The sequence below is a fragment of the Anomalospiza imberbis genome, chromosome 15 (genome assembly GCF_031753505.1).
Source record: "Anomalospiza imberbis isolate Cuckoo-Finch-1a 21T00152 chromosome 15, ASM3175350v1, whole genome shotgun sequence".
Classification (NCBI taxonomy): Eukaryota; Metazoa; Chordata; class Aves; order Passeriformes; family Viduidae; genus Anomalospiza; species Anomalospiza imberbis.
This window is the reverse complement of record NC_089695.1, coordinates 9,311,750-9,339,538: the sequence shown is the minus strand read 5'-3', so window position 1 is coordinate 9,339,538 and position 27,789 is coordinate 9,311,750. Positions and strand designations below refer to the sequence as shown.

Here is a 27,789-nt window from a genome sequence, read left to right as displayed (position 1 = left end):
TAGTTCAGGGAGTATAACATTCTGAACTGTGATAGCACACATTTTTTATCTTGCTGTGCATTTTTTTCTCCCCACGCAAAATACTGGATTTAGTCTCTCCTGTTTTCATGACTTGGGCATTAATCCTACACAGGGGTGGTGGTGGGGAGTTACTGCTGTTTGAATCTCCAGTGGGTCACTTGCATGGAGAATGAGGGAGCTGGGCTGGGAGCAGGGGTCTCACCCTGCTTCCCATCCCTGGTGTGAGCCTGCTGCACAGTGACACCACTGCATTATGTGACATGCAAGAAAAAGGTAATTCACGATCCGGTGCCAAATGCTTTTATCACTTATCCACCCAAAACATCACTCTTCACTCACTGAGAGCATAAAGGCAACCTTGAAAGCTGGTAGCAATATCACCTGTGTAGGTAACAGAACAAGCTGTGCTTATGTGTATTTAAAAGGGAAAAAAACCAAAAAAATCAGCATCCCTGTGCTCTTCCCACAACTGGCAACGTGAATCTGACCAGGGCAGATTCCCTGGAAAGCAGCCAAATCATGATGTTTATACAGATCTTGTTTAGATCCATGGACACTCTTATGAAGAACTACATAGAGCTTTTCATTATTGAATTCCATCTTCTCCAAACTTTTATTCTCATCTTGTTTCTATTGTTTATTTCCCTGTGTATTTGTAAATTTGAGAGTTTCTTTTCCCCCAGCTTTTATGCATTTTGCTCCTGTTTTAATGTATCTAAACATCTTCACTGTGACTTTCTTAACTGAGTCTGGGCTGTGTGGCATTGCATTTCCAGCACAAAAACAGAAGTACAAGCTGCTGTTCACATCACCCCTCTCTAAACAGCATGAGGTTAACTGTCATTGGAAAAACCACAGAAGCAGTACAAATGCAGAAAACAGAGGAGCTATTCAGAAAGACAGTTTCTGAAAAATATACATTGAAATTGCCTTTATTTTTGCTGGAATTAAAAAAAAAACATAAGAATATTGACATTGCATTTAAAACCCCCAGGAAGTTAAAGATTATACATTTTTGCATCTCTGAAATCCAATAAAAGTGTCTCCATCATGCCTTTTTTAGGAGATATCAAAGTATGAACATTTTGAACCAATACTTTTAAAGACCTGTCAGGCTGTCCAAACTCTGCAGTGCTCTTCAATAAATACACAAAATGTGTCACTTCTGCGAAGAGACACTGTCCAGAAGTTAGACAATTCAACAAAGAATTTCTAGGAAAGACATCAAACCCCAGTCCTTAAGGGAAGGAAAACATGTATTTAAATGTAGAACAGAACTTTAGCTTGGGATTTCTGTTTTAAGTTTTGAGAAGTGTTACTGTGTGTGCTGCTTCTCTCTGCTCTACTCCATGAATTAACACTAGCAAGTACTACATTAGGAGTGTTCTTATCCCAAAAGTAGACTGTTAAGCTGGTACAGTCATTCCTTTGCTTCTTCCCTGTACTGCAAAAAAGGTACACTGACAGGGTAACAGACCGTTGTATGCAAACATGAAGAGTCACTTAAATTACCTGAAGTTTGGAAAGAAAAGTTGTGAATTTGTACAGCCATGATGCAGATTGTATGAATTGTCTTCAGCAGGGTTAAAGCAGTATATACACAGCTGGTTTAAAATGACACATTTCTTGTCAGTGTGTCAGGTGAGAAAAGCTTTCTGTGAAAGTCCTTTTGAACTTTATCATCTGAAAGTCTTGCAGCTGCTAGAATGAGACAATTCAAATTGCTACTGCTTTGGCTCCAGAGAAGCAGACAGAAGTTAAATGCTTAGGAGTAGAGTCCATCATGAATCCTACTGGTTATGGGGATGAGACCTCAAAAACACCAGTCTTGCCTGTCCCAGTAGCTTATTGACTGCAATGATAGTATTTGTGGAATTAATTCATAAATATCACTGTACATTTTTACTTAAAGCCATGTCCTAACAGTAATACAGATGACAATCCTGGGGGAATAATCACATTAAATGTATATATAAGAACACTATAAAAGAGTGACAAAGTTGTATTTCATTACAAAAGAGGTTTCTCTTTTCCTGTGAATTCCTTTTTAAACTAAAACAGGCTTTCATTCTTATGTCACCAAATGAGGAAAAAAAAATCAAATCCTAAAATTCTGATGTTTAGAAAAAAACAGGAAAACTATTGTCATACTACAAAACATTTCACTTTACAACAACCCCAAAGAGTTATCTATTACCTGGATGATAAAGAAAAATGGGGACATGAGAAGGATAAAATTCTCTAGTCTGATCAATGCAAGACTCTCTGAACTTAGGGGTACATTTGTACAGGGAATGAACGTGTGTGGAACCAGCCAGAGAGATGCTATGGATCAGGAGAAAAATCCTGCCTTTATTTTGGTGTTTTATAATTTTTCCAGTATAAACTGATGTGTGAACCATTTCAACAATATGAAGCAGATACATTCTAACAATTTCCAACACAAATCCCAACACTTTCATTTTACTTAACAGTATACTGTCTGTCAAAAAAATTAAAGTTGGCTTATTTCATATTCTTTATGATGAGAAGTGTATAAACTGCACTTTCAAATTAAATCATGTTCCACCAAAACTGGTCTGCTTTAAGACTAATAACTTTAGTGGAGAGAATTAAGATGCTTCAGCAAGTATCAATTTTCTGTTAAAAAAATGTCCGCAAGATGAAATAAAAAATTTTCTTAATTTACAATAAGCAGTGTAAACAGCAAAAACAACAGAAGCCACAAAGTTTCACGCACCAGCTGCTAGCAGACAGGTAACTCCAAATGCTCATAGAACTTTGTATCTTCCTTTGTTGGTTGGTTGGTAAGAATTTTGCTGCAAATAAAGAAGAGGATAATCACAGTTAAAAGTGAAGATGGATAAGTGAATTGCAATAAAACCCCACTAAGTTATTAGCTGGATGCATTGTAAAGCTACAGCAAACCAGATCTCTCAACACATATAAAATACTGGAATGAGGGGAATAATCCTCTCCCCTGCCTGATGGTGTTGAAATTAGGAAATTTACTGAGACCCAACTCTTTGAGGGGTCTTCATCCAAAAAGCTCTGTCAATGTGTTATCTCCATCTGCTGGCTGATAGCAGCCGTGTTCTGGCTGATTAACCAGGGCCATGGATTTTTGGGCTGTTAGGAAAACTGTGGTTTTGAGATCTATAGGTCCCAGTCCCTGATATTAAGAAAACCTTATGCCAGAGCATCAACATTTGCAGAAGTCAATCTCATAAAGCACACATTAAGGCACTTTCCCTCTGCATTCTGGATATTGCACTCACCAATCTGATGAGCTCCTCTTTTATAAGTCGTGTGATTTCTGCCTTTGCTTTCTGTACAGCAAGTTCATTGGCACCTGAAGATAAAAATATGTATTATGATCTTAAACACTTTCTGTATATGAAGCCTACAGCATAAAAACTGCTGTCTACTTTCAGAAGCACAGTAAAATTTGCTGAATATCCTCAGCTATTTGGTGAAGAACACTCTATTGCATCGAATGACAAAGCTTGACTGTGTTCTCTTTTAAGGCAGATACTCCAGTCATAATGATACTGTTCAGAAATAAGTAGGATTCAATGTTTCTTGAGAAAAACTCAACCATCATGACATTTGCCAAGTTTTTGTTGTAGTAGTTGATGCAATTTCTTATACCTTTAACAGCCTGAACAGATTTCTATTTTCTTCCTTATTTCACACTGGCACAGACCTCTTAGTGCTAATTGTTCTCTGTGATCCCCTTGGATCATTTGATAAGTGTATAAACAATGTTTTTAGTAATTGCAAAGTAACTGCAGTGAGTCTATAATTTAAGTGTCCAAACACTGACTACAGAAATTCCATGTCTAATTACAAAACTAGACCCATAGCTTTAACAGAAACATTTATAAAAAGAATACATACTTTCTATAGCCAAATATATCTTTCGTTCTCCTTCCTTGGGTTCTTTGCCTGGAGGGAAGTAAGTTCCCCTGATTGTAATGGCAGCTTCAGAATATTCACTGATTCTCTGCAGTGCTTCTTTGGAGGTAACTTTCCATCTGGCAGTCTGCAAAGTAAAGGATATGAAAGGATCAACAAGGAGAAAGGCACCACACAAAATGGCAATCCTTTAGTACTGCCAGCATGGGCAGAACCTCAAAGATAAATACAGGGATTGTACTTGATACTGTGAAATATAAATCCTCAAAATAACAGATGAGTTAGATCAGAGCAGCAATATTCTGCATGGCAGAAACACTCGGGTACTAAAAAAAGGACAAAGAGTTGTATCAGTCATGGCAGTAAAGCCTTTGCAAAAAACACCAGACAGTGTCAGAGATTTGGGTATTAGAGAAGTGGGTAGAGGGTGAAGAGATTTTTGTAAGATAAATTCTTGCTTTTCTGATACTCTCTGGTATAAGTCCAAAGCATTGCATTTCTATAACCTGAGAAGTAATCACAGTTAAGGTAGCAATTTCAATTAGGTATGATCAGAAATAGAGACATAGTATTTTACTGGTGTAAGTGTGAAGAGAGGTTTTGTTAAATGATGGTCATTTATACTTTATTATAGCAAAATGGTTACTTGCCTGTGGGAAGTCATTTATCTCTAATTCCTCTTCATATCTCTTGAAGGATTCATTCTGTCCTCCATCCTGTTTCTCTTCCTCTTGCTTCTCTATGGGTACATAATTGAGCTTGGCATTGATCTTTTCAGCCAGTTGCTCTGCAATGGTCTTGGCAGACACAGTAGGAGCCTGAATTGTGCCTCCTCTCAGGATAGCATTTGTAGCCTGCTGCATCACATCCTGTAAAAGCACAGGTCCATACTGAGAACAAGGTAGCCAAAAAAAGTCCTATATAAACCAATAAGGGTTTCATTAAAGCTCTCTATGTAATGCAATTGTCTACATAACAAATACATTCTCCAGACTTCTGCTCTTCCTTCCTTCCTCTCAACAACTCCCTTCACACCTGCAAAGTAAAGATCTTAGTGGTCTTTTGTATTTTCAGTTTAAAATATCTCTGGATAGTCCAGAACAATTAAGCTCAATCTAAACACATTGTACATCACATGTACATCTCATGCTTCAGCAGAGAAAGATGTTCTGCAACTCTGCCAAAGCTGACAAAACTAATTGTGTAATGTTATCAGTAAGGAATTAACTCTTTGCCCGGGCAGACAAAGCATTTATGGTTCTATACTAAGTCTTATGAACATATCAGCTCACTTACACATCCTATATAAGTGAGTTAGCCCAGCTTAAATGAGATAAACAATGCAGTATGTTACTAGTGTGCAGAAATACTAAATCAAATGGCAACCACAGAACAAAGAACTGAACAACCTTTATTAAAAAAGAGTAAAACTGATCTGTAAAGAGCCTGACCTTAAAGTGGAAGGGAACCATGACTTGTGCCTCTGCTCCAAGATTCTTCTGGGCATTGATTCTCAAAGCCAATCTTTTAGCAATTTCCAATTTTTCTGCATTCCCAGCTGATGGTGTAGGAGCATTTGATGTTCCTGGTGCTGCCATGTCTTTTACTCTTTTCTTTGAATTGAACATGCTTTCAATTTGTTCATCAATCTAAAGAAAATAACAATTATTTGATCACTGCATTTGCCACTATATAATCTCATTGTCATAAAGAAAGAAACACTAAGGGGCATTTAGTTTACATGTTCTTAAAGAAATTAATCTTGTATAAATGGTAGAAGCCTAACCAAAACTACAGCTGAACAAGAGGATGATCTAATCAGGAAAAAGTATGAACAGTGCTTACTTGCAAGGTCACTAAAAGAAATCTATCCAACATTAAGAAAGAAATTTAGTAAGATTCAAAATAGAAAATGCTACCATGAATGTCTTTAAAACACTTCAAATAAAAATATGCTTGCAACTGAGGACCATTGTTCTATTCATTTACGCAAGGTTAATATCCCAAATAATTTATGTGACATTTACATAACTACACACGTTAAGTGCAAAATACCAGTAAGTCAAAAAGAGACACTGAAAATCTTCCTAGATCTTGATCTTCATAGCTGTATCTCTGTATTTGAAGAATACATGCAGTCAGTAACAAAGGTCACAGAGTAATAGAAATCCATGCTCTCTGCAATGCATTATGCAACCTACTGGGGAAGAAAATCAAATGTACTGAGAAAATCCAGAAGCAACTTAAATCCTATTCCCAAGTGCTTACATCAACAGCTGTATCTTCATCATCTGAATCCTGCAAGCCAAGAGCTGCTTTTTGTAGCTTCTTTCTTTCGTTAGCCAAAGCCTGTTCTGTTTCATCAAATTTAAAACCTTTGCCAGAGAATCCACTGCTTTTTTTAATCAACTTTCCCTCCTGAAAACAAAAACATGTATTATCATACTTATGAGTTTCAAATCCTAGTTCTCATAGTCACAAAATAACTTTAAGATTATACAAAGAATTTTGAAGTTCTTTAAAAAGCAAATCCTAGCACATTTGTAAAGTGCTTCAAATTTAAAAGCTGCATTTCACAATGAAATGTAATAAAAAAAACCTATGTTAATTCAGCAGAGACAGTACCCCATTGGGATTTTCTCTAAGTATACATTTTAAATGCTTTTCAAATGCAGTAAAAAAAAAACCTCCATTTTTTTATATCAGAAAAACTCCAAAGTCACTCTTCTCAGCATGAGCAAGATCCTCTGATGGTGAGAGTTCTAGAAATAATAATACAAATTCTGTGAAAGGGCTTCATTATCTTGTACGTGATTTTGTGAAAAGCCAAAGTGCCTCTTATACCATAGGTATCTATTACAAACCCGGTGGCAATATTTAAATTCTCAAGAACAATTCTTAAGTGACATTCAAGAGCCCAGTCTAGAGGTCACTGACACACTCAGCCAAGCACACACGTGTTCCCAGAGAAGTGAGCCACGTATGTACACTGGACACATGCATGCACAGGCTTTAAACCTGGACCAAGCCCCCTACAGAAGAAAGAATTACTTACAGCCTTCTGTTGGTCTTTGAAGTCAGCCCAGAGCTTCTCCAGATCAGGAGGAATTGGATTACCAGACAATTCCAAAGCCTTAATGATATCACCAGCATAACGTGCCTGATCCTCAGTAATGAATGTATATGCATACCCCTGGTCAAAATTCATTCAAGAAACAATTAGGAAAAGCTCTAAAGACACTATCTCTAAATTTACTGAAGCACCCTTGCACAGATGCTGACCTCTAGTCAATGAAAGTAATCACGACAGTCATGCAATCTCTTTTTTAGTGGAAGTGTAGAATGAATAATGTGATTTCCCAGGAAGCTGATACTGAGGTAATCATCCAAAGATAGTAAACACTGAAATCTCTCCTTCCAACCAGTGTTGTCATGGTTAGAAGTTTGAAAAATTAAAATCTTATCAATTTTGTAGGGCACATTTCCAACAGTGAAAAACACCCGAACTTCCAGCCACAAATGGGATTTAAAAGAACACTCAGACATCAGAAGAACATGTAACTTCCAAACTTCAGACTGCTGAAGTTCAGAACATACTAAAAAAACTCTTCCCACCAACAATACAAACTACTCCTTCTGTAGCTATCTCTTGGAACAACTTCATCACACAACAGAGAAGGGAAAAATGCCAGAACTAACCAAACCTGACAGCTGAGTGTACATACTTTATTGCCAGCTCGCCCAGTGCGGCCTGCTCGGTGCACATAGTCCTCATAGTGGTTGGGACAGCTGTAATTGACCACCAGCATCAGCTGCTTCACATCCAAGCCCCTCGCTGCTACAGACGTGGCCACCAGAAGTTTGCAGGTCCCATTCTTGAAGTCATTAATGATGCTGTCCCTGTCATACTGATCAATACCTGCAAGACAAAGCAGGTATTGTAAAGCAGGTTAATTACAAAGCTCTGCTTTAAGTCATGAGAATTTGTGCACAGGTCAAAATACCCTTGAACTTCAAACAACCAAAAGCACAAGCAAATAAAACTTCAACACTTTCACGCTTGTGAAGGCAAAATATATTAACCAAAATAACCTCTATTATTTAGAATAACTTATAATTTTTCAACTACCATAAGATGTTTTCCCCATACCAAGATCCTCAAAATGTTTTTTTAATATTATTTTCTATTTTGCACTTCAGCTGAGATCTCATCTGGAGGCTTTGTCTATTCTCTAAAGGCAACAGAAATCTCAGAAGAAAGAGAATATTTTTCCATCTTCCGTTGCTGCATTCCTGCTGAACAGTGATTTTTTACTTACTGATTTTATACAAAATATTCTAAAAATACTTTAAATTTTAAGATACACTGGGATGGACAGCATTGTAAAGAGATTTTTATCCTCTTGCTAGTTCCATTCTATTATTACTTGACAGAAGAAAAGTAAAGCGACAACTGCTGTTACTGTGGAATCTCAAATAAAAGTATCATGTGATACTCCCCAGTGGCACTCACTACTCTACAATAACCAGTAGTTAGCAATATTCCCTGAGAGGTGTTAACTCTAAGTAACAGTCCTCTTGCACAGACACAAGATTTGGCATCTGATGACATCTCACAGAGAACAATGAAGAGAGATTATACAATATCATGTCTATTTCAAATTAAGAGACAATTATCCTCCCCAATTACAAAGCAAAACCTGCTGATAAAGAAGAAATAAAATTGGTACTATAGAGGAATTAAGTGATTTTTAACTATTGGATACCAACATTCTAGTTGGCAGTTGTTAATATAAGTCCTTAAATTTGCAGATTACCTCCATGGAGAGACAAGCAAGGATAAGAGGCCCTCATTAAATCTTTCAATAAGCCATCAGCATGTTCTTGCTTATCTACAAATATGATAACAGATCCTTTCTCCTGATAATGTCCCAGTAGCTCCAGTAACTTCAGAAATTTGTTCTCCTCTTCTATGACAATCTGGAAAAAAACATATAAAGAGTGTCATTTGTATCTTGAGTCATTATACAAATCCAGAGTGTATAAAAGTAAAAATCAGGAATAGGAGATGAGTTTTTCAGGCTGTTCCCACAACTAGTGGTAAAACAGCTGTTCGGCTTAGTGCTAGAAACCAACTTTAAAAAACCACACTGCATTTGCAGATTAGGGTGTTAATTTATTCTAAGATCATTTTTAATAAGGCCACTAAACTTTTGAAAATAAAAGCTCTGTGGGTATACTGATTTATATTCAACATTGCTGGGAACAATCCTTTGCAAGCAAATGGGAAGAGAAGCAAGGCAGATGTATCATACTCACCACGTGTTGCTCCACATCAGAACAGACAACACTTCTGCCTCCAACCTGCACCTCTATAGGCTTACTGAGGATCCTGCGAGCCAGGGCCTCCATAGCTCTGGGGAAAGTAGCAGAGAACATGACAGTCTGACGGTCAGGCCTGACGTTGTCTACAATGCGCATGACCTGCGGTGGGAGAACATTCCCTGTTAACATCCAACTGCTGGAACCCAATTTCACGCGCACACAAAGCTATCTCTTTAAAGTCAGGTGGTATCTGCACCTCCCAGACTACAAAACATTCTTTACAGATTTCTTCTAGGCACCAAGCTGCTGGCATTGGAAGATGGCAAAACTTGCTGGATTCAGAAGGAAGTTGCATGGCAATATGCAATCTGGCAGCAGCTCAGCAAAAATCCTAGGAAATGCAGCAGAAACTCTACAGCTCAAGAGACAAATAAAAGGAATTTTCCTAGTTTTGCAGAACAGTACAGCCCATAACAGCTGGAAGAGCCCTGGATGCCCAAAGCTCTCAGAAAGTCAGCAGCATTTCCAACATTTTGTTCTTATCTCTTGCCAAGAGACATCAAAGACTTTATAAACAGACTGCAACTACTAACACAACACCTGTATCAAGGAATTACACAGGGATACAACATAGCCACAAGTATTCAAAATGAGTGTGTAAAATACTCTGTGTATTAGAGAAAAATCTAAGCTATATAGGAATTTATTGAAAGCAAAACAGAATCACAGAATGGTTTGGGTTGGAAGGGACTCTAAAGATCTTCCAGTTCCAGTCCCTTGCCATGGGCAGGGATACCTTCCACTAGATGTGAGGATAATGTGATGTTATAATAATGTGGTAATAGATAGGAGAGTAATAAAAATATTAGAGTCAGCTTAAACTGCTGTCCATATGCAGCACATCCTTTTAAACACCCACTGGCAGTGTAGTAATAATGTAGCATTGCAAAACCCTTGATGTGAAAACCAGTATATTTTAGCACCATCTCTCATGTTATGAATTACCTGAGGCTCAAACCCCATGTCAAACATTCTGTCAGCTTCATCAAGTACAACATACGTGACTCTACGGAGGTTTGTCACCCGACCTGTGAAAGGAGAGGAAAAAACACATGGGAAACAAAATCAAATGGAAATATAGTTTCCCTTAGGAATATTTTTTTAAAATGTTATATAGTCTCACTATCTTCTAACAAAGACATTAATGATTTTTAAAAAAAATTCACTAAATGTGAATTTTAATGTTCACACTTTAATCACACATACATTCTGGGAAATGTCTAAGTATGCACAAGGCCCTTTTAGTTTGTCAAACTCTTCTCTTGCATACCATCATAGGGCCAGAAGAACCTGTAAAATTCAGAAAACTGCCCTCGCCAAAACACATCATAAAACTAAGACTGAGCTGAAGCAAGGAGCCACATCAGCCAGTATCTGACAGCGGCACCTAGAAAAGAACATATTAGAGATTACAGCGCATGTGTGGAAGGCAAAGCCCAGTGCTATCTGCTGCAGCCTCAGACAATTCCTTTATACACAATCTGCAATGCTTCCTTGGAATTAAGAATAACTATATGAGGATAACCATACTAGGTCTAGATCACCGCTAATAACAGGCATGAAACAGAGTAAGCAGTCTTTTAAAAATAACTATTATATAAAGATTAAAACCTACCCAGTAACACTACTGAACTTAAAATCAAGAACCACCCCAAACTCTGGGACAGGTTGAAATAAGATAAGCAAGTTTTGTTTCTGTGAACATTTTGAAATTATCGTGGACAGGATAATTAGCACCCTTCCCAAACAGTGAAGAGATTCCCTTTCATGAGAAGGATTTAACTCAAGGATTTTAGAATCATACTCTCAAACAATATAAACACATTCAGTTCCACACAACTGTGGAGTGACACTGCCAAATGCTCTCTGAATGGAAAAGATTTGTCACATTTTCTACAACTCAGACTTATACCTATCAAACTACAGAAGAATTTGGTCCTCTCAGCTTCAGCAAATTGTAGCTAAATCCTCAAATTATTTAAGACATTACGCGCTGCATTTTTTAAGATATGGAATTCAATATTAAGGAACAAAGCACGTATTCCTTATATCTACATATCTATTTAACATCTTAACACTTTCATCCCCAAATAACAACTTTGTAAAATTACTTGGGAACAGCATTAATGTACCTACCTTTGACGATTTAAGTCTTGGAAGCCCAGTTCTATATGTCTTGAAGGTACTTTTTTCACAGAAGTTAAATAATGTCAACAGTTTAGTAGAGGTTTTGATGTGGAATAATTTAATAATAAAACTTTATCTAATAAGCATGCAATGGTTACACTAGGACAAAACCTCTTAAAGCTGCAGTGGCTCAGTTTAATCAATCTGAATATCTGATATAAGGTCAGTTCTTTTACTCCTGAGCAGGTATTTAGGGAGGGCTTCTTTGTCTGTCTTTTAAAGCCAACAGATAAAGGCAGAGTCAGATGCTCTTGTAAAGCCAGGGAACTGCTGAGCTACTCTAGCACGGGTAACGGATCAATGGGCAGACAAAATAAGCAACTGTTACATAACCTTTATCTAAACGACTCCAACTTCAAAAATTTGGACCAGCACATTTCAAGTTTAGCAATGATAAACATTCTCAAAAACTCTTCAAGAATGTAGTATTTCCTGTCCTCCCCAAAGAAGTCAAATCAGTATATGCTTAAACCTATTATTAGTGCTATATATTCTCAATAGCTATATAGTGCAGCCTGAAGAGATATAAGAAAATTCCATAAGAACATTTATCAAAATACATGATCTTTTGAATTTGTTAGAATTACACAACAAATGTAAAAAAACATCTCCAAAGGAAAAGGTTTTCTACTCACCATTGTTAGCTGCTAACATGTCAATCATACGTCCAGGTGTGCAAACAATAATTTCAGCACCTCTTTTGAGTTCAGCTATCTGATTTCAAAACACAGTAAACAATCTATATTAGTTTTTGCTTTGTGATTTCTTTCAGGTTTTTTAAAACATATATGACCTTGCAAAAAAGAAAACCACCTACACTGTAATACAGCCGTTCTACTAACATGAATCATGTAAATATTTTAGTTAGTAATTTCTTCAAGTCTTTGGAGAACTTTGCTTCCAAAAAGAGTAACCCCTGACAGTCTGAGTTACCACCACCTGAAGCAGTTTTAATGAGGATATGACTTCAGTACGCTTAAGAGCCTGTAAGAAATGTCAGTGTTACATCAGGAACAACTGATAGTAGACACACCACGCTCCACCACAGATGGTAACTCCTGGTGTTTCCACAAATGGGTGGGGTGGAGGTGTGGAAAACCTTGAAATTAATCTCTAAGTTACTTCAAGATGCAATACTTGATAATGCAATTAACCAAAGTCATCATTTTCTGTCTTTTGTTATCATAAGGGAACTCTCAGAAAAATACAGCTTCCTAGTAACTTTCAAACTATTATATCCCACTAATAATTCAATTTCAATTTAATGCTCAATACATGCATAAAGAGAAACAGTCTGAAATTTTTAAGGATTACATCTGAGACTTTCCAGGTTCATTACTGTTTAAGGCTAAGTTATATGCAAAACTTTTTGCATTACTACCATTCCCACAGAGAAAAGCCATAATGAAGACGACTGCAAATGTACTGGATTAATGGAAAAGAAAAACCAACTAACTTTGCTACAAAAGAAACATTGACTGATGAAGCCCCAGCACTCTTTGACAAGCCAGGCATGTGTTTTGCATACCTGTTCACTGATTCCTGTTCCTCCATAAACACAGACAACTCGAAGCCCTAGTGTCTTGGAGAATTTCTTGCACTCTTTGGTAATCTGCAAAGCCAACTCACGTGTAGGTGTCATAATGACAGCTGAAAAGCAAAACATTTTCATCATACATTGCAATATAAAAGATGTTGTAATTTCCACAAGAAAAATTAATATTTTGTAATGATGTTTACAGGAATTTACTCCCTATTTTTAAGAATGCAATTTCAAGGAAAAGATAATTGAAACATTATGAGGAAGGAGTGGAAATCTGGTCCAAGTGTGAAAATCAAGGGAGGAAGGTCTCCCAGATATGTGGACATGGGAGTGCTACTGAAACAACATGAGACAGCACAGTAATCACAAAACAACATTAAAGAGCATGGTGATCTTTAACTAAAAAAGAAACCACTTATCAAGGGACATTAGTAAGCACTTTTCCCTATAACCACATAAAGAACTGAAATCCCATCTAAAGCATATACTTGATGTTATATTTATTTAAATAGTAAGTTTGAAAATAATATCTTTTTACCTATGGGACCTTCTCCTTCTTCTAATGCTCTCTGATCCATAATGTGTCTGAACATGGGCAAGAGAAATGCAATAGTTTTTCCACTTCCTGTTTTAGCAATGCCGATCAAATCCCGTCCGTTCATAATTGCTGGGATAGCCTGGGTTTGAATTGGAGTGGGCTTTTCATAGCCATGTCTTAAGGCAAAAAAAAAATTTAAGAACAAAATAGAATTTGACACATGAGACTCATGAAGTTATGCTAATTTTTTTTAACATATTCATATTTATATATATACATATCAGTACCCTTCAAAAAATAAAGATCAAAATGAGCAGCAAAAGCATGATACAAATGGCAGAAAATAGTTAATAACAATAATTCAACACGGAGTGATAAACACACTGATGATATATATGTAGCATTTACAGACATGCACATGTGGCATTCATTATGCAGCAAAGTAAAATGTCCTTCTCATGGACACAGGCTATAAGAGCAGCGAGCAAAATCAAGGATGATACAGTTCATATAGTGCTTGCTTACTTTTTGAGGGCAGTGAGAATCTTCATGGAAATACCACATTGTACCCAGGTTTTTATTGGTTTGGGACAGCCTTTTCCCTTGACTGTAATTCCCTCCAGCTCCAGTCTGTACACATTGACCTCTGAAATAGAGTTTACCTTTTAACAGAGTCAAACTTGACACTTCTCTACTACCCCAATAAAAAAATTCTTGCTTTGTCGCATAACATGAAATACTAATTTTATCACTAACAGAAAAACAGCTTTTTGCTTGTTACACATAAACACAGGAGTTAGGTTGAAAGGACTCAGGTTAATTTTCCAATCAAAGCCTCATATACAATTAAAGTAAGTTATCAACAACAGGGATGCATCTGATATAACACTTTTCTATAGCAAGTTGCTCCAAATACTTTTACATTGCAAAGAATTTGCTGTTCCTTAGCACACTGAAATCCACCATTCTTTTCTTCAATAGTACCCAAGGTGTTCTGGTTGTGTTTCTCTTTACCTTCTTGAGTCATTTTAGCTAGTTCTGGAACTTCAACATAGAAGTTTTTCCTGAAAGGTTCATATTCTATCTTTCCATGATCCACTGGTTCTAGCAGCTTTCTCTGCTTGGTCTGATAGCCAGTCAGGGCAGTCTGAAGGTCAACTTCCTCCTCTTCTGAGGAATACTGCAGAGATCACAATTTTTGTGTACATCAGGATTAATGACTTCTTAAGGTGTTTGGCTTTTTTCATTTACAGCGAAACTATTCAGAAGCAACAGGTACTTCTTACTATATTAGACATGAAACTGAAGACCTGCTCTTAACTTATGAGTCCCAATTGTTCTTTCCCCTAAAACTTTCATGTTTCTCCCAAACCTTAACTCTCACCACGTTCTGTGTCACTTTCACAGCTTTACCAATGCCAGCTACCAGCCCTGTCATTCAGAAATAATCACTGCCACACAAAAGGAACAGTAAGAGGAAATTAGGAGAAAGCAGCCAGGCAGCAGACTGGTGTCACACTGCAGTCACAGCTCTGACAGATGTCCCCAGGTCAGCTTTGAAGGAGCACCACTAACAGTGGAACTGCAGCCACAGAGCAGGGCCTGAAGTGGCTGAGCTCCAGGGCCTGCAGGGTACTGAGTCTGTGACTCAGGCAAGGCTGACCCTCCACAGCCTCCTGAGCAGCAAAATACCCACACCCTTCACAGCTCTTCAGGCCAAACACCACACACAACCACAGGAAGCAAGAACAGGCACTTAGCCTGTTCACAAGAGAAATACAAAACATTTCCATTACCTCCATTGCATCTTGGTCGTTCTCCATGAGTTCCCCTTTCTTCTTTTCTGACTCAGCAGCTGCCTTTTTGGTTGTCACCACAGTTACCACCTTGGTAACAGTTGGTCCAGTTTTCTATAAAAAATGTTAAAAAAAATCAATGCACTATTGTATAAAAGAAAACCCATTCTGTAAAAAACATACAAAATATTTGTACTTCTGAATACATTATGCTGAGCAATTTATTTCCTACTTCCCTTCGTGAAATTTTATCAGAATAATTGTTTCATAAAAGCTTCATAAAGTTTCATAAAAACACCAGGAAACAATAGTTAAAGCAAACATGCATCAAGTGCATGTGACTTGTTGCTTTTTTGCACTTTCCCCCATTTTCCCCAAGTCATTTTGCTATTAAAACACAAAGTTATCTCTGTCTTTTAAAAGCAATAAATATTTAACAAGTGATTTTACCTTTTCACTCCCACCTCCACCTTTCACACTTCTCATATTGAACTTCTTGACCTCTTCTTTTACTTCTTCCATATAAGCATCTAAAGGATCTAACTCCTCATCTTCAACCTCATTGCCTTCTTTTTCTCCTTCTGCAGTTTCCTCTTCATCATCTAATAAGAGTGAAAAAGATGGGGATAAAAGACAGGGAAAGACAAAAGTCCTTACATGTGTCAAATTACTGTCCACCCAAATAATTACGGCCCATTATATTACTATATAATTCTTCCTCATACAAATCTCTCCAGTTGGTTTATCAAAAATGTATCTTAAACCATCTGACACCATGACCAGATTTAGGCTTTTTTATTTTATGACTTACATTCTCAAGAATAATTAGATGCTTTAAAGATATTGTAATAAAAATATTACTAGGAACAGAAGTATTCTGTTATATATAAAGAGGTTAAATACCATCATCATCTTCTAAACTCCATTTTTTCCCCTGTTTCATCTCTTCAATTTCTTTTTTTAGCTCTCCTATGTTTTCCATTGCCTTCTTGCGTTGCTCTTCTCTCCATTTCTCCACTCTTTCCTTTCGTTTTCTCATTTCTTCTTCTAGTTTGTTCTGATCAAAATTCTATGACAAAAATCAACCAAAAAGTGAAAATTAATGGCCACTTGCTTTAGCCTATGCTTCTTGAAACAAATGTAACCATTGAGTGAGCAAGCTGCAGAAGACTGGACATCCACAAACTTCCTGGTTTAAATTCTTTATCTTTTAAATTTACAAGTGTTAGAAGTCTCTACCTCAGTGGCCACAGCATTTGTGGTAGCATCTTTATCTTTCTCTTCCTCTTTGTCCTCTTTGTCTTTTTTCTTTTCTTTGGAGATTTCCACACCTTCTGTCTTTTCTTTAGATCTTGATCTGAAAGGTAAGATCAAAGTTTTCTTAGAACATTACAGCTTTTCTCAGGGGGAGGATACATATATGATGGACAGAAACTTCTGTTTTGGTTTTTTTTTTTCTATAATCACCCTGTTATGTTTTCAAACACCTCACAAAACACACTGCTTTCCAGACAATCTTTCCATGTCATGGAATTACTTCCTCTCACTATCAGTAATATAGACTCTAACCCAATCCAGCAATTCATATGCTTTCCTCATCTATTTGCAGACTTCATTTTCAGAGCTCCTACAATTGAAACTCCAGTTGTTCTGTGCTTTATTTTACACCTCCTTGAAGTCAGCATTTAAAAAAGAGAACAAATTTCCTGTTTGTGGAATTTCTGGAGAAAGATAAAGTGATCTAGCATCTTGCCATGGAAGTGTGAGCATCCCCCTAAGGACACTGTCCTGGCTGACAGACAAAAGCTCTTCTCCCTGGGAAAAGCTTCTCATATAATGTAAACATAACAGGCAGTCTTGCACTGAATATAAAAACCAATTATAACAGGTTTTATTATACTTACTTGCTTCCAGTTAAAAAGAAAGCATCTAAACCTAATTTGTGCTAGCTTATGACAATAAATATAAAATTTCCTTTAGCTAATTAAATATCATTAAGTTTTTTCCTTTGGACTATTCTGATACAAAACATACACTTGTCCCCAAAGCTTTTGTGATTCTAGCTTGTCATGATTTCTAGAGTGCCATCACTACTTATGCTGTATACAGACTGCTGTTTTCATTTATAAACTCCCCACTCGTTTTACAGCAGAGCCTGACTATATGCTGTTTTCAATTATATCTGAAAACCTTATCAAGATATATTTAGAAGACAATGTCCTGCAGTAAGCTTTTACACATTTCTAAAGCTAAGAACTCCAGAATACCTGTTTTCTGTTTTCCTGTTCTTGCTTGGACTGGAGGATCGCGACCGTCTCCCTCTACTCCTGCTCCTTGAGCGCCTCCTCTCTCTGCTCCGGGATCGTCTTCTCTCTCGGCTCCGCTCCCTTTCTCTACTCCTTGAACGTCTGACATGCAACAAAATTGTCTTTACTTAGGACATGCTCATAGCATAACTTTAGTCTTCTGTTGAGGAAGAGGTTGTAAAAGGAATCACCTATCATCAAGACCACTAAGAACTTACAAACTCCAGCAAGCCAGAAAGCATTTAATAAGCAAAAAGCCTTAAGCATAGTGAAATCCACCACAGACATCAGCAAAGTAACTAACTGGAGTGGGAGAACATCAATATTCAGCGGACAGGCACTTTTAGATCCTTTGACTGGAGCTGAGGTCGTACCTTTGACGCTTTCTGTCCCGCGAGCGAGACCTCCTCTTGTCCCTGCTGCGCGACCTCTCCCGCCTGCGATCCCGATCCCGGCTCCTGGAGCGCCTGTCCTCGCGTTTCCTCTTGTCCGACGGGGAACGGCTCCTGGAACGGCTCCCAGAGCGTCCCCGGGACGCAGAGCGCTTCCGATAATGCCTGCGTGGCACGATCAGAGTGTGAGCTCCAGAACCAGTTACAGCAAGGACAATAATTCTCTGAAATTCTTGGACTTCTTCAATGTCTAAACTTGTGCAATCATCTTGCCAAACTGATTAATATACATATTTTATGTATAATATACATATACACTCTTAATGATGCTGAAATTAGAAGTATTATTTGCTCATGATTTTCTTTTAGTTATAAGCACATCATGAGAACACCAGAACATCAAGAACAATTTCCTTTTCAGAAATCCACTGATTTCCATTTAATATATAGGAAAAGCTGAAAGGCTCTTTGAAGTTATCTCAAAGTCTGTCAAGCAAACAAAACTGCTCTGTTGCTTTTTATACAATAAATGTTTACCCATGTAAGGTAGGTGAACTGCTCAGTGGGAAAACTGTCAGACTGGAATTAGAGAAACATAAACCCCTGAGGAAGTGACACAGCTGTGGTCAATGCCTTTACCATGCTGACATCAATAGAAATTCTGTAATATCAAACATCACAACAGAAGCTGTCAGAAGTCAGCAAGGCTTGAGGGGTGTGAGGGAGATGGGCGTCTCCTTTCCTCCCCTCATTATTGCTCCTATCCCAACCACACTGTGGGGCAGAGAAGGGCTAGGAATTTTCTAGGAAACTCTTCAATGGAATGCAGAAGTCACAGAGGGACCTTGACTGCGACCATTTCCTCTTCCACCAATCCCAGATTTTCAGACACCATGCCAGAATAATTCCCTTGTTCACTCTCCTGTGGCTCAGGACCCACAGACCCTTTCTCCTGACAAGCCCAGTAGTCATGCTTGAGAAGAAGGAAGAAGCATAGAAGGCAAGTCTTTAAGCCCCCCACTCCTTGTTTCATTTGCATGGTAGTATTAAAATAGTTCAGCTCTAAAAATAGGGGTATATTTATATCTAGTCGGTGTTATGTGGTATATTTAGGCAGTACATGCACTTGAAGTTAGCACATATCCACATCCTGCCTATCAGCAGGATAACTGACAGCAAAGAACATCCATCAGCATTGAGATTTTTATTTTCTTTTCTATCTCCATCACAAAATGCCATGGAATCTGCTCTATACTTCCTCTCTAACTAATATTTTAGTTTTAAAAAACTACTTTTGTTTTTAAATTTTTTACCTCTATAGTGTGCAAGAAAGTCAAAAAAGATGATTTCAGGTTGCAGAAGCCCCAGTGTGAGGAACATTTCCTCACACCAACCCCAGCACATGCAGCCCCCACCCATCTCCACCCACCATTCACTCTCACCCTCGTACCATTTCTTCACTTTTATAACTTTTTGTATATTAAAATAGAAAATTAATACAAGTTTAAACCCACTTTTAACATTATTCTTAGCCCAAACAGAAGAGCTCTGTCATTTTCAGCAGAGGAGCTGTACTGTGACAAGCAACTGAGTCCTGCTGGCTAGAGTGCCAGAGCTTGGTTTTCAATTCAGAAGGCTCTAAGAGTGCCCTGTAGCACCCACTGCTGCCCCAGCTCATCTGGAACTAATTTCGATAGATTTGTGGGAGTGCCCAGCTCTGCACTAGATCGCTCATTTGAGCCAAGGTGGTTGTTAAAATTTCAAGTCATCTGTCTCGGTGTAAATCTCCGTTATGGACCTGGGAGCTGTTAAGAGTGTAGTACAACTGCATGTGGGGACTGTTGTGTCAGCTTTAGTGTAAAAATCTGATTCAGCTACGAGACAGAGGCAAATGCCCGACAGCACTAGCAAATTGTGGAATCGCAGTAAAGCCTGATAGGTGTGAGCAGCTCCGTAACATCTGGAGCACAGGTCTGGCCCGAGACGCGCAGCACAAGGGCACATTACCGCCGAGCGGCTTACAACAGCAATCGGGTCTTTACATCACTGGGAGAGGACAAAATACACGTGGTCCATTAATACAAAACACACAAACAAAAACATCTAAACCAAGATAACCCCTCTGCGTGGGTAATGATGACATTTTGGAACAAACCCGTGAAGACCGGAGGTGCTCCGGGAGCCGCGGGGTCGGTGCCGGTGAGCCCCGGCACCTCGGACCCACCTAGCGCTGGAACCCTCGGCCCGGAGCCCCAGTGCCAGGCCCGGGCCCTGCCGTGGCGGCCTCAGCGCGCCCGCCGGCCGGGAAAGCCCGCGCCACTCTCTGTCCCCCTCACGGCCGCCTCACCGCGCCGCAACCCCCGAGCGCGCCGCGACCCCCGGGCGGGCGAGGCAGTGGCGCCGCTCCCTCACCTGGACTCGCGGCCCATGGCGGCGGCGCTCCCGCTACACGGCGGCGGCCATTCCCCGCCCGCGCGGCTAGAGCCCGGCGGCGAGCACCGCCCCTTCCGGGCCGCGCCCCGCGCCGGCGCCCCCCGGCGGGCGGAGGGCGCGGCGCCGCCCCGGGCACACGAACGGACGGCGGGAAGCGAGCCCGCCCGGCGGGAAGCGAGCCCGCCCGGCGGGAAGCGAGCCCGCCCGGCGGGAAGCGAGCCCGCCCGGCGGGAAGCGAGCCCGCCCGGCGGGAAGCGAGCCCGCCCGGCGGGAAGCGAGCCCGCCCGGCGGGAAGCGAGCCCGCCCGGCGGGAAGCGAGCCCGCCCGGCGGGAAGCGAGCCCGCCCGGCGGGAAGCGAGCCCGCCCGGCCCAGCCGCGCACAGCGCCGAGGAAGCGGGTAACAAACAGGCTTTTAATAGAAAACAATCGGTCTGGCAATAAACATTCAATAGAATTATGTACACCAACAGAGGCAAGTTAAAAACGGAATAAGAGAGACTGGTTTCTTGGTCAAAGGTCGTTTCTTGATCGCCATTTCTTCATCGAGATGTCTTAATTAAGCACAAGCTCCTCCTCGTGCTCTGCCCATGCAAGGGTATTTACCTGTTTTAAGTTTATGGTGAGGATTAAAAATTCATAGCTTTTTACAGGTACAGGTGTAGGGACTTTTCCAATTTATTTGTAGTACATTTGGGCATATAAACAGAGAATCAGAACAAGTAAATTTTGAGCAAGCTCATTATTTACAAATCTCAACTTTATCTTAAATTACTGTAATTTCAATTTTCTGAAATTACTATCTAATATAAATAAATTTAAAGCTGCTGAATCAATATCTGTGCTAATAGACCTAAGTCAGAATTTTCTGCAACCCAGCCCTGTACCTCTGTAATATAATACTCACCGTAACAGAACCAGTTAAAAAACCCCCATGAAAATGGTCAAATCAAAACATAAGGTTCTTGTATTCAGGCCACAAACATGTATCTAATTTAAAAGTCAGAAAAGCATCACTAAAATTACAGGAGGAAGCTTTAACAGAAAATAAACAGCTGAAAGCTGGGCCATTTAGAGAGGTACAATTAAATACATCTGCTCCCTAAAAACACCTCTGCAGGGAAATACCAAGTTAAATATGTGGTTTACCATGCTAAAAATAGGCAACAGCCTATACTACCTGAAAGTCCAGATTTTAAACAGAAAACTACAAACTGAAAACACTACCAAATTTAGCTTCAACAGAGATTTTCAGAGATTATCAGTGTTTTAGTTGACTATTTGGAATGACGCTTCCTCTCACTGTGCAAGATTCCTAAGAGATTAAAACCAAAACTGTTTCCCTTTTAAGTTTTACAAACACTAGAGCAAAGATTCAATGCTGCAGGTTGGGTGCCAGCATGTAAAATTCTCATGAGATAACTTAACATAAAAAAAGTATCAGAAAGCACAGGTGTGAGCTGCACTAGGATTAGGTTGCTGGAAACTTATAAACAGATGTTTATAAGTTCTTTCTTCTTACTTTTTGAATAATGACCTTTATAAGCACGAAGACCTTCTTGCTGTTGGTTTTGCCTAGCTCTTTTCCACAACAATCATCAAATTAAATTAATCACAATCACAACAAGTAATGTATGGCAAGGCAAGGATAAGGACAACAAAGTGGCAAGTTTCACCAACATTCTCCAGAAGCAGCTACTTGGCTTAACATTCTGAACTTGAACATTTGAAAAGAATACAGGGACTTCTTTTCTTTAGAGCTTTCTTTAAAAAATGGGAACACCACAAAATGAGCAGGTCTTGTTAGCTATAGTCATACAGAATATACACATATATATGGTTCTGCTGGAGGGAATTCTCTTCTTGTTCTCACTGAAAAGAACAAAGGCAGCTTTGTAAATGTTTATGAAGGAGGCTGAGAAGGGCATCATCTAACTAAAACAAATCATCCACTGTCACTTGCATCCTAACCTTCACATTTGTAATATGTAGACACAGTATTTAAATAAACTGAACCAACACAACTGGCAGTCTGGGACCCTGCTCTCCCTTTCCCAGAATTATTGGATTTAAGGTCCCTGTCAAGCATTCCAACAGGTAAGAATTTTAATGAATGTTTAGACCTGCCTGCACAGTCAAATGTTAAAAGGAACAGAAAGCTTTAGTGTAGGTACTGTTGGAATTCTACAGCCGTCATGGTACTTCAGAGCCAAAAACCAAAGTAAGTTCATGGCAAAAGATAAAAGTAAAGAAATAGACACAAAGGTCTGTGAAAACATCTCCCATTTTGCTGTAGGTGTCCATGGAGCGACTGATCACTTCCGCAGGGATTCCAGAGAGGAGAAGAGCAGCAGTCAGTACTGTTGTTTTCACCTTCTTCTCACACTAGGAGGGAAAGAAAAACCAGTATCACATTAGCTCTCCTAATCCAATTCTGTTTTACATGTCACCAATGTTGTGCCAATTTCACACGTTCCAAATGCGTTGGTCGGAGTAGCAGGTTTGGATTGGTTCTGTCCAGACACGCTCCAGGAGTCAGAGCACTTATCCTAGACACAGATTCCTGCTGTGATGGATCTACCAGAGAGATGGATCTACCAGTGACAGGCTGGTTAACAGCAGATAAAATTCATCCTGGATATTCTGCCTTCTTCACACTACTCCCAGCAGGCTGAGATGTGAGGCTGGGCAGCTGCTCCTGCATGAGTGGGAACATTCCCAGACAAGGGAAATCTAGGTGTAAGAAGCCAAGCCTGGCATCTCCAGGGTCAGAACTGGATTCATCCATCACACTATTCAGCAAAAAACAGAATCCCAGAATGGTTTGAGTTGGAAAGGACCTTAATGCTCATCTCATTCCAACCCCCTGTCATGGGCAGAGACACCTTCCACTAGACCAGTTGCTCAAAACCCCATAAATACTGTTAAGTTTTCTAACAGAAAATGTTTTTATAGTAGAAAACCAACTGTTTCTGTTTTAGAACAACTTACTTTGGCAGTTTTATCCTCTGGACTCAGAAATGCTCAAAAACCTTTTGAAAGCTGTTCCATCCTTAAGATGAGGAATCCCAGGGATGCAAGTCTGACATGCAGGAAAAGGTGATAGTGGCTGAAAATTCTAGTAATTTGATGATACTTGCTGGATATTTTAATTTAATCCAATCCACTCTAAATTAGGCTTTCAATAATATTTCAGTGTTTCATGGGAGAAAAATGAAGGTTAACAAAGGGATTGACCTCACCCACCCACATCTAACTGCAGTAAAAGCAAATTGTGGAAAGGAGCCACCTCTTGAATTCTGAAACTGAAGAGCGGATTTTAAGTACACTAGAAACAAGATCAAGATGATGTAGCAGATGAGCTGGTGCAAATCTAAGGCTAAACTTACTGTTTTGTGTTGTGACATATCAGCTTAGAATGACTATGATGATATACTTAACTACAAAACAACTGCTGATTTATTCTGATTTTCTGCAAGTAATCTTTTATTCCTTTTAAAATGCAAATTTTCCCTTTTAGCTATGGATTGAACATCATTCAATCCCACTCTGCACCACAGACCTGACAAAATCATCAACCTAACAAATGCTTAAGGAACAATTACCTGTTGTAAATATATAAAGCAAGTGGTATAGCAAATCTTCCTAATAAGCAGCAAGTTTCACACACAGATAAATGTCTCATTTCAAGCTGTCATTCAAACCAATACCAGCAGTGGAAAAAACTCAACATTCTGTCTCATTTTTTAGCAAACACTCTCCCAGATTTCATCGAGATATTATATGCAGAACAGCTTTTAGCAAAGCAAGTAATAACCAGGGAAGAGCATGGTCTAGAAGAAAAGCAAGTTTCCTGAAGACATAAAACTACTACCTGGATTTCTTGGTCAAACACTTTTAATTAGGCTACAGCTACACAAGCTGCTAGTTTTCACTGCAACTTTTACAAAGATCCTGGACTAAATCTGGAAAGATTAAAAACTAGTATAAACTATCAGCACTGGTCATTCAACTATATAGTTTAAAACAAGGGAAGAATACTTCACATGCATTGGTCCTAAAACAATACAATCTAAACACAAATTTAAACTGAAAGCACCTCAAATTGATCTAATTCTGAAAAAAATTACCTTTGGAAAGTACTTGGACAGTCCCATGTAAGCAAGTTGTAGAGTAAGAAATGGTGCAAATATCGACTGAAAGAACAGAAAAGAATATATAAAAATTAACTTGGTCAGAATAGCTAAGAAACATAAAGATTTAATGCTTCCAAAGCAGAAAAGAAAATTAGTAGGTAAAAATTAATTTGTGGAACAGAGCAAAGTTGTTCTTGAACACTACAAATCTAAGTAGACAAGTTACATGCCAAAAATAAGGTTCTGCTCTACATTCTTTGAGCCTAAAAAGCTGAAATGGCAGAAAAGAACAGCAGAGTGTGAAACTGAGCCCAGTGTGTAAAACTGAGCCCAGGGATCCAGGAGCTGGATGGCTGTACCTGCATCACACCTCTGTGCTGTTGTTCTGGCTGGCACTGGGAATACTGAGGAACTACTCTTCCCAGGCTGATAAATGACTAGGACCTACTTATCTTCTTAGAATCACGGAATTACTTGGGTTGAAAGTGGCCTGAAAAGCCATCTCATTCCAAACCCACGGGCAGGGATACTTTCCACGAGACCATGTTGCTTCAAGCACCATCCAACCTGGCCCTGGGCACTTCCACAGATGAGAACTCCATTCCTACTCCATTATTCTTTTGTAGGCCCTGAACCAGAGGAGCAGCTGACTCATATGCTCACCAAGATAGGAATAAACTTGCAGGGGATTTAAGCTGCAACAACTATTCCAGTGCTCCTGAACCACAACAGACCAAATGTGCTGCACTCAGTGGTTACACAGTGGCTGTGTTGGTAGCAGATTAATCTCATAGAATTGAGCAATTTTTTTAGGTTTTATACAATTTTTGGAAATGTAAAGAGTGCCTGAAGTTCCCAACTTGGTTGTTACCAATAGACTTCAGCCTCAGATATTTCCCAACAATCTGCAGCGAGCAGCAAACCCCAGCAGGATGTGTCCCTGAACTCACCAGGTACTTGCACACAAAAGCCCTGACCACGATGGCGAGCAGAGCACACCCCAGCAATCTGAAAATGCGGAAGGAGTCAAACTCCTCCGCCGCATTCCCGTTCTCTTGGCTTGGCTTCTCACTCATCAGCTGGTTCCTCAGCTTCAGAGCTTCATCAAACCTGGACAGGTACTGCTCCAAGCCAGGTCTCGGTGGCCGTGGTGCAGCCTCAGAGGGCAGCTCTCCCCTGTGACGCTGACGGAGCTCGCCTGTCCCCTCGGTGACCAGCTCTGGGGCTTTACCAAACAAGTCCTTGTCCCCTCTGAGCTCTGCCATGCTGCCTGCATGGTTGGTCGAGCCTGTCACATTACACATAGAATCACCAAGCACAATCCGCTTGGAAACTGAAGGAATGGAAAGGGAGTTTGATTTATCTTGCTCGTGCTGAGGCTTTAATTCTGTGTGACTTTCATCATCTAAGGAAGAAAAATAAAAACAGAGTTATGCACACCGTGTACATGGAACAACACTTCAGCTATACTGGGTCAGGATTCTGGGTCTCTGCTTCCCAATAGAAAAGACACATTTATGATTAAAGAAGGCACTCTTCATGGAGCAGACACAAGACATAAAACTGTGCAATGCCGGTGAGAAGTTGAAGCAATGGAGATATTAAAACACTGAACTTCCTTAAACAAGAGCACTGGCACGCACAAACAGAAAGATCCAAATACGTGGACTGACATTAAAAAAAAAGACAAAGATTTGCAGAAAGTGAATCAACCATAAGAGCACTAATACCTGACAAATAAGCAGCCAGTAGAAGTGCACTTTAGCTTGCTGTTCTACTGTCAGAGGCAGAGCAGTGTTAACCTGCTCTGTATCAAGCCTGAAGACCCGTCTCACAGAGACAGGTGAAGGCAGAGAACAAAAGGCAAATCAAGAACCTGTCTGCACCTACCACAGAGCCAGAACTAACACTTCAGGAATTCTTTTCAGTATTAAGTCAGACTGATTCACAGCTCATGGGCATCCTTATAAACCAAAATCTGATAACTTTCTCTTGACAAGACAAGCCATTTGAAGAATGTACAGAGATATAAGTGAGCTACCCAGGGTACGGCTCTGCAAGAAAATTCTGCATAACAACCACAAACATCTATGTCACTACCCAAATGTGAGATAACTTTGCTATAAAAAGCCAGCTATGAAATCCAACAGCTTTACTGACTAAAAACATGGGGGAGGCTCATCGTTTCTTCAACAAAAAAAAAAAACTACTTGCAGTGAAATGACAGCTTGTATGCTCGCTATCTAGGGACCGTGCCGGGCCCAAGTCCCGACCTTTCTGACGGCACAGGGATTTTATGGGCGGGTCCCTGGGGGAGCAGGGCAGGTCGTGCTGCTTGAAGCATCCCTGGGAAGGAAGGCGGCGCTGAGGGACCGGGGAGCCAGCCGGCCCTGTCCCTGCGGGCAGCCGGCCGCTCCTGCTCACCAGGGGACCGCGGGCAGCGGTCACGGCCGGAGAGGCCGAGGCGTCACCGCAGCCCCGGAGCCCTCACACAGCCCCGCCGCACCCGCCACGGGGCTCACCCTTGCCCGCCGCGGGCCGGTGGAAGCCCATGATGCGGTTGATCCGCTCCTCCGAGTTCATGAGCAGCTTCCTGCGGCGCAGCTCTGCGCGGCGCTGGGACGCCGAGAGCCCCGCGGGGGGCCCCGGCTGTGTGGGCGCCGCTCCCGCGCCGCCGTCCGCCATCCCCGGCACCGCAGGCCCGGCGCACGGGCCCGCCCCGCCCAGCGCGCAGGCGCCGGCACCGCCGCCTGCAGCCGCTGAAGCGGGCGCCGCCATCTTGCGTAGGGGCAGGAGAAGGGCGGGGCGCGCTGGGAGAGCGCTCCGCGCGCCCCTCCCTGCCGGCGCGGCGCCCGCACTCAAGATGGCCGCCCCGGCCTCAGGAGTGACGTCACGGGGCGAGGCCGGGAGGGGGCGATGGCGGCGCTAAGGGGACCCCGGTGACGGGGCAGCCCCGCTGCACACACGGGACGGCCTCCGAGCCTGGCCGCGCACCGCGGCGGTGCACACCGAGGAAACACCAACAGACAAGCACCTCTCGAGGGCGCCAGAGCTACTGGCATTATCGAACAGGGAGCGTACAGACTTCTTTGCCGTGAGATGCAGTTGGCGGCCGCCGAAAGTCCGGTACAGCTGTC

General features: G+C 40.6%; 2 protein-coding genes across 4 annotated transcripts; both read right to left on the bottom strand.

The window, feature by feature from the left end:
- Positions 1 to 937: 937 nt before the first annotated feature.
- DDX46 (DEAD-box helicase 46) lies at positions 938 to 20,595 on the bottom strand. Its single transcript, XM_068205748.1, has 23 exons — positions 20,499 to 20,595; positions 18,069 to 18,251; positions 17,656 to 17,796; positions 16,628 to 16,745; positions 16,292 to 16,457; positions 15,839 to 15,990; positions 15,389 to 15,502; positions 14,607 to 14,772; positions 14,118 to 14,238; positions 13,593 to 13,768; positions 13,040 to 13,161; positions 12,147 to 12,225; positions 10,270 to 10,352; positions 9,259 to 9,423; positions 8,757 to 8,919; positions 7,665 to 7,858; positions 6,995 to 7,132; positions 6,208 to 6,357; positions 5,391 to 5,588; positions 4,590 to 4,808; positions 3,922 to 4,066; positions 3,300 to 3,373; positions 938 to 2,840 (listed from the first exon to the last, which is right to left on the bottom strand). The coding sequence occupies exons 1-23, from the start codon at positions 20,513 to 20,515 to the stop codon at positions 2,793 to 2,795; spliced, it is 3,132 nt and encodes a 1,043-aa protein (XP_068061849.1). The 5' UTR covers positions 20,516 to 20,595; the 3' UTR covers positions 938 to 2,792.
- Positions 20,596 to 20,912: 317 nt separating this feature from the next.
- CAMLG (calcium modulating ligand) lies at positions 20,913 to 27,445 on the bottom strand. 3 transcript variants are annotated; one of them, XM_068205759.1, is made up of 5 exons: positions 27,175 to 27,445; positions 25,603 to 26,057; positions 24,647 to 24,712; positions 23,508 to 23,598; positions 22,785 to 22,901 (listed from the first exon to the last, which is right to left on the bottom strand). In XM_068205759.1, the coding sequence occupies exons 1-4, from the start codon at positions 27,428 to 27,430 to the stop codon at positions 23,518 to 23,520; spliced, it is 858 nt and encodes a 285-aa protein (XP_068061860.1). In that variant the 5' UTR covers positions 27,431 to 27,445; the 3' UTR covers positions 22,785 to 22,901; positions 23,508 to 23,517. The 3 variants fall into 3 exon arrangements, with proteins under 3 accessions (XP_068061858.1, XP_068061859.1, XP_068061860.1); XM_068205757.1 differs by lacking the exon at positions 23,508 to 23,598 and having other exon boundaries at positions 20,913 to 22,901; XM_068205758.1 differs by lacking the exons at positions 23,508 to 23,598; positions 24,647 to 24,712 and having other exon boundaries at positions 20,913 to 22,901.
- Between the last annotated feature and the right edge of the window lie 344 nt (positions 27,446 to 27,789).

What these genes read in the sequence shown, in the direction of transcription:
- DDX46 (XM_068205748.1), bottom strand. An exon ending in CGGGACAGAAAGCGTCAAAG is followed by an intron (nt 17,797 to 18,068) that starts GTACGACCTCAG and finishes GTTGCATGTCAG; the next exon opens with ACGTTCAAGGAGTAGAGAAA. An exon ending in AAGAGGAGCTCATCAGATTG is followed by an intron (nt 2,841 to 3,299) that starts GTGAGTGCAATA and finishes CTTTATTTGCAG; the next exon opens with CAAAATTCTTACCAACCAAC.
- CAMLG (XM_068205757.1), bottom strand. Translation starts at nt 27,430, where the DNA reads ATGGCGGCGCCCGCTTCAGCGGCTGCAGGCGGCGGTGCCGGCGCCTGC. An exon ending in CCGGCCCGCGGCGGGCAAGG is followed by an intron (nt 26,058 to 27,174) that starts GTGAGCCCCGTG and finishes TTTCTTCCTTAG; the next exon opens with ATGATGAAAGTCACACAGAA. An exon ending in TGTCCAAGTACTTTCCAAAG is followed by an intron (nt 22,902 to 24,646) that starts GTAATTTTTTTC and finishes TTTCCCTCCTAG; the next exon opens with TGTGAGAAGAAGGTGAAAAC.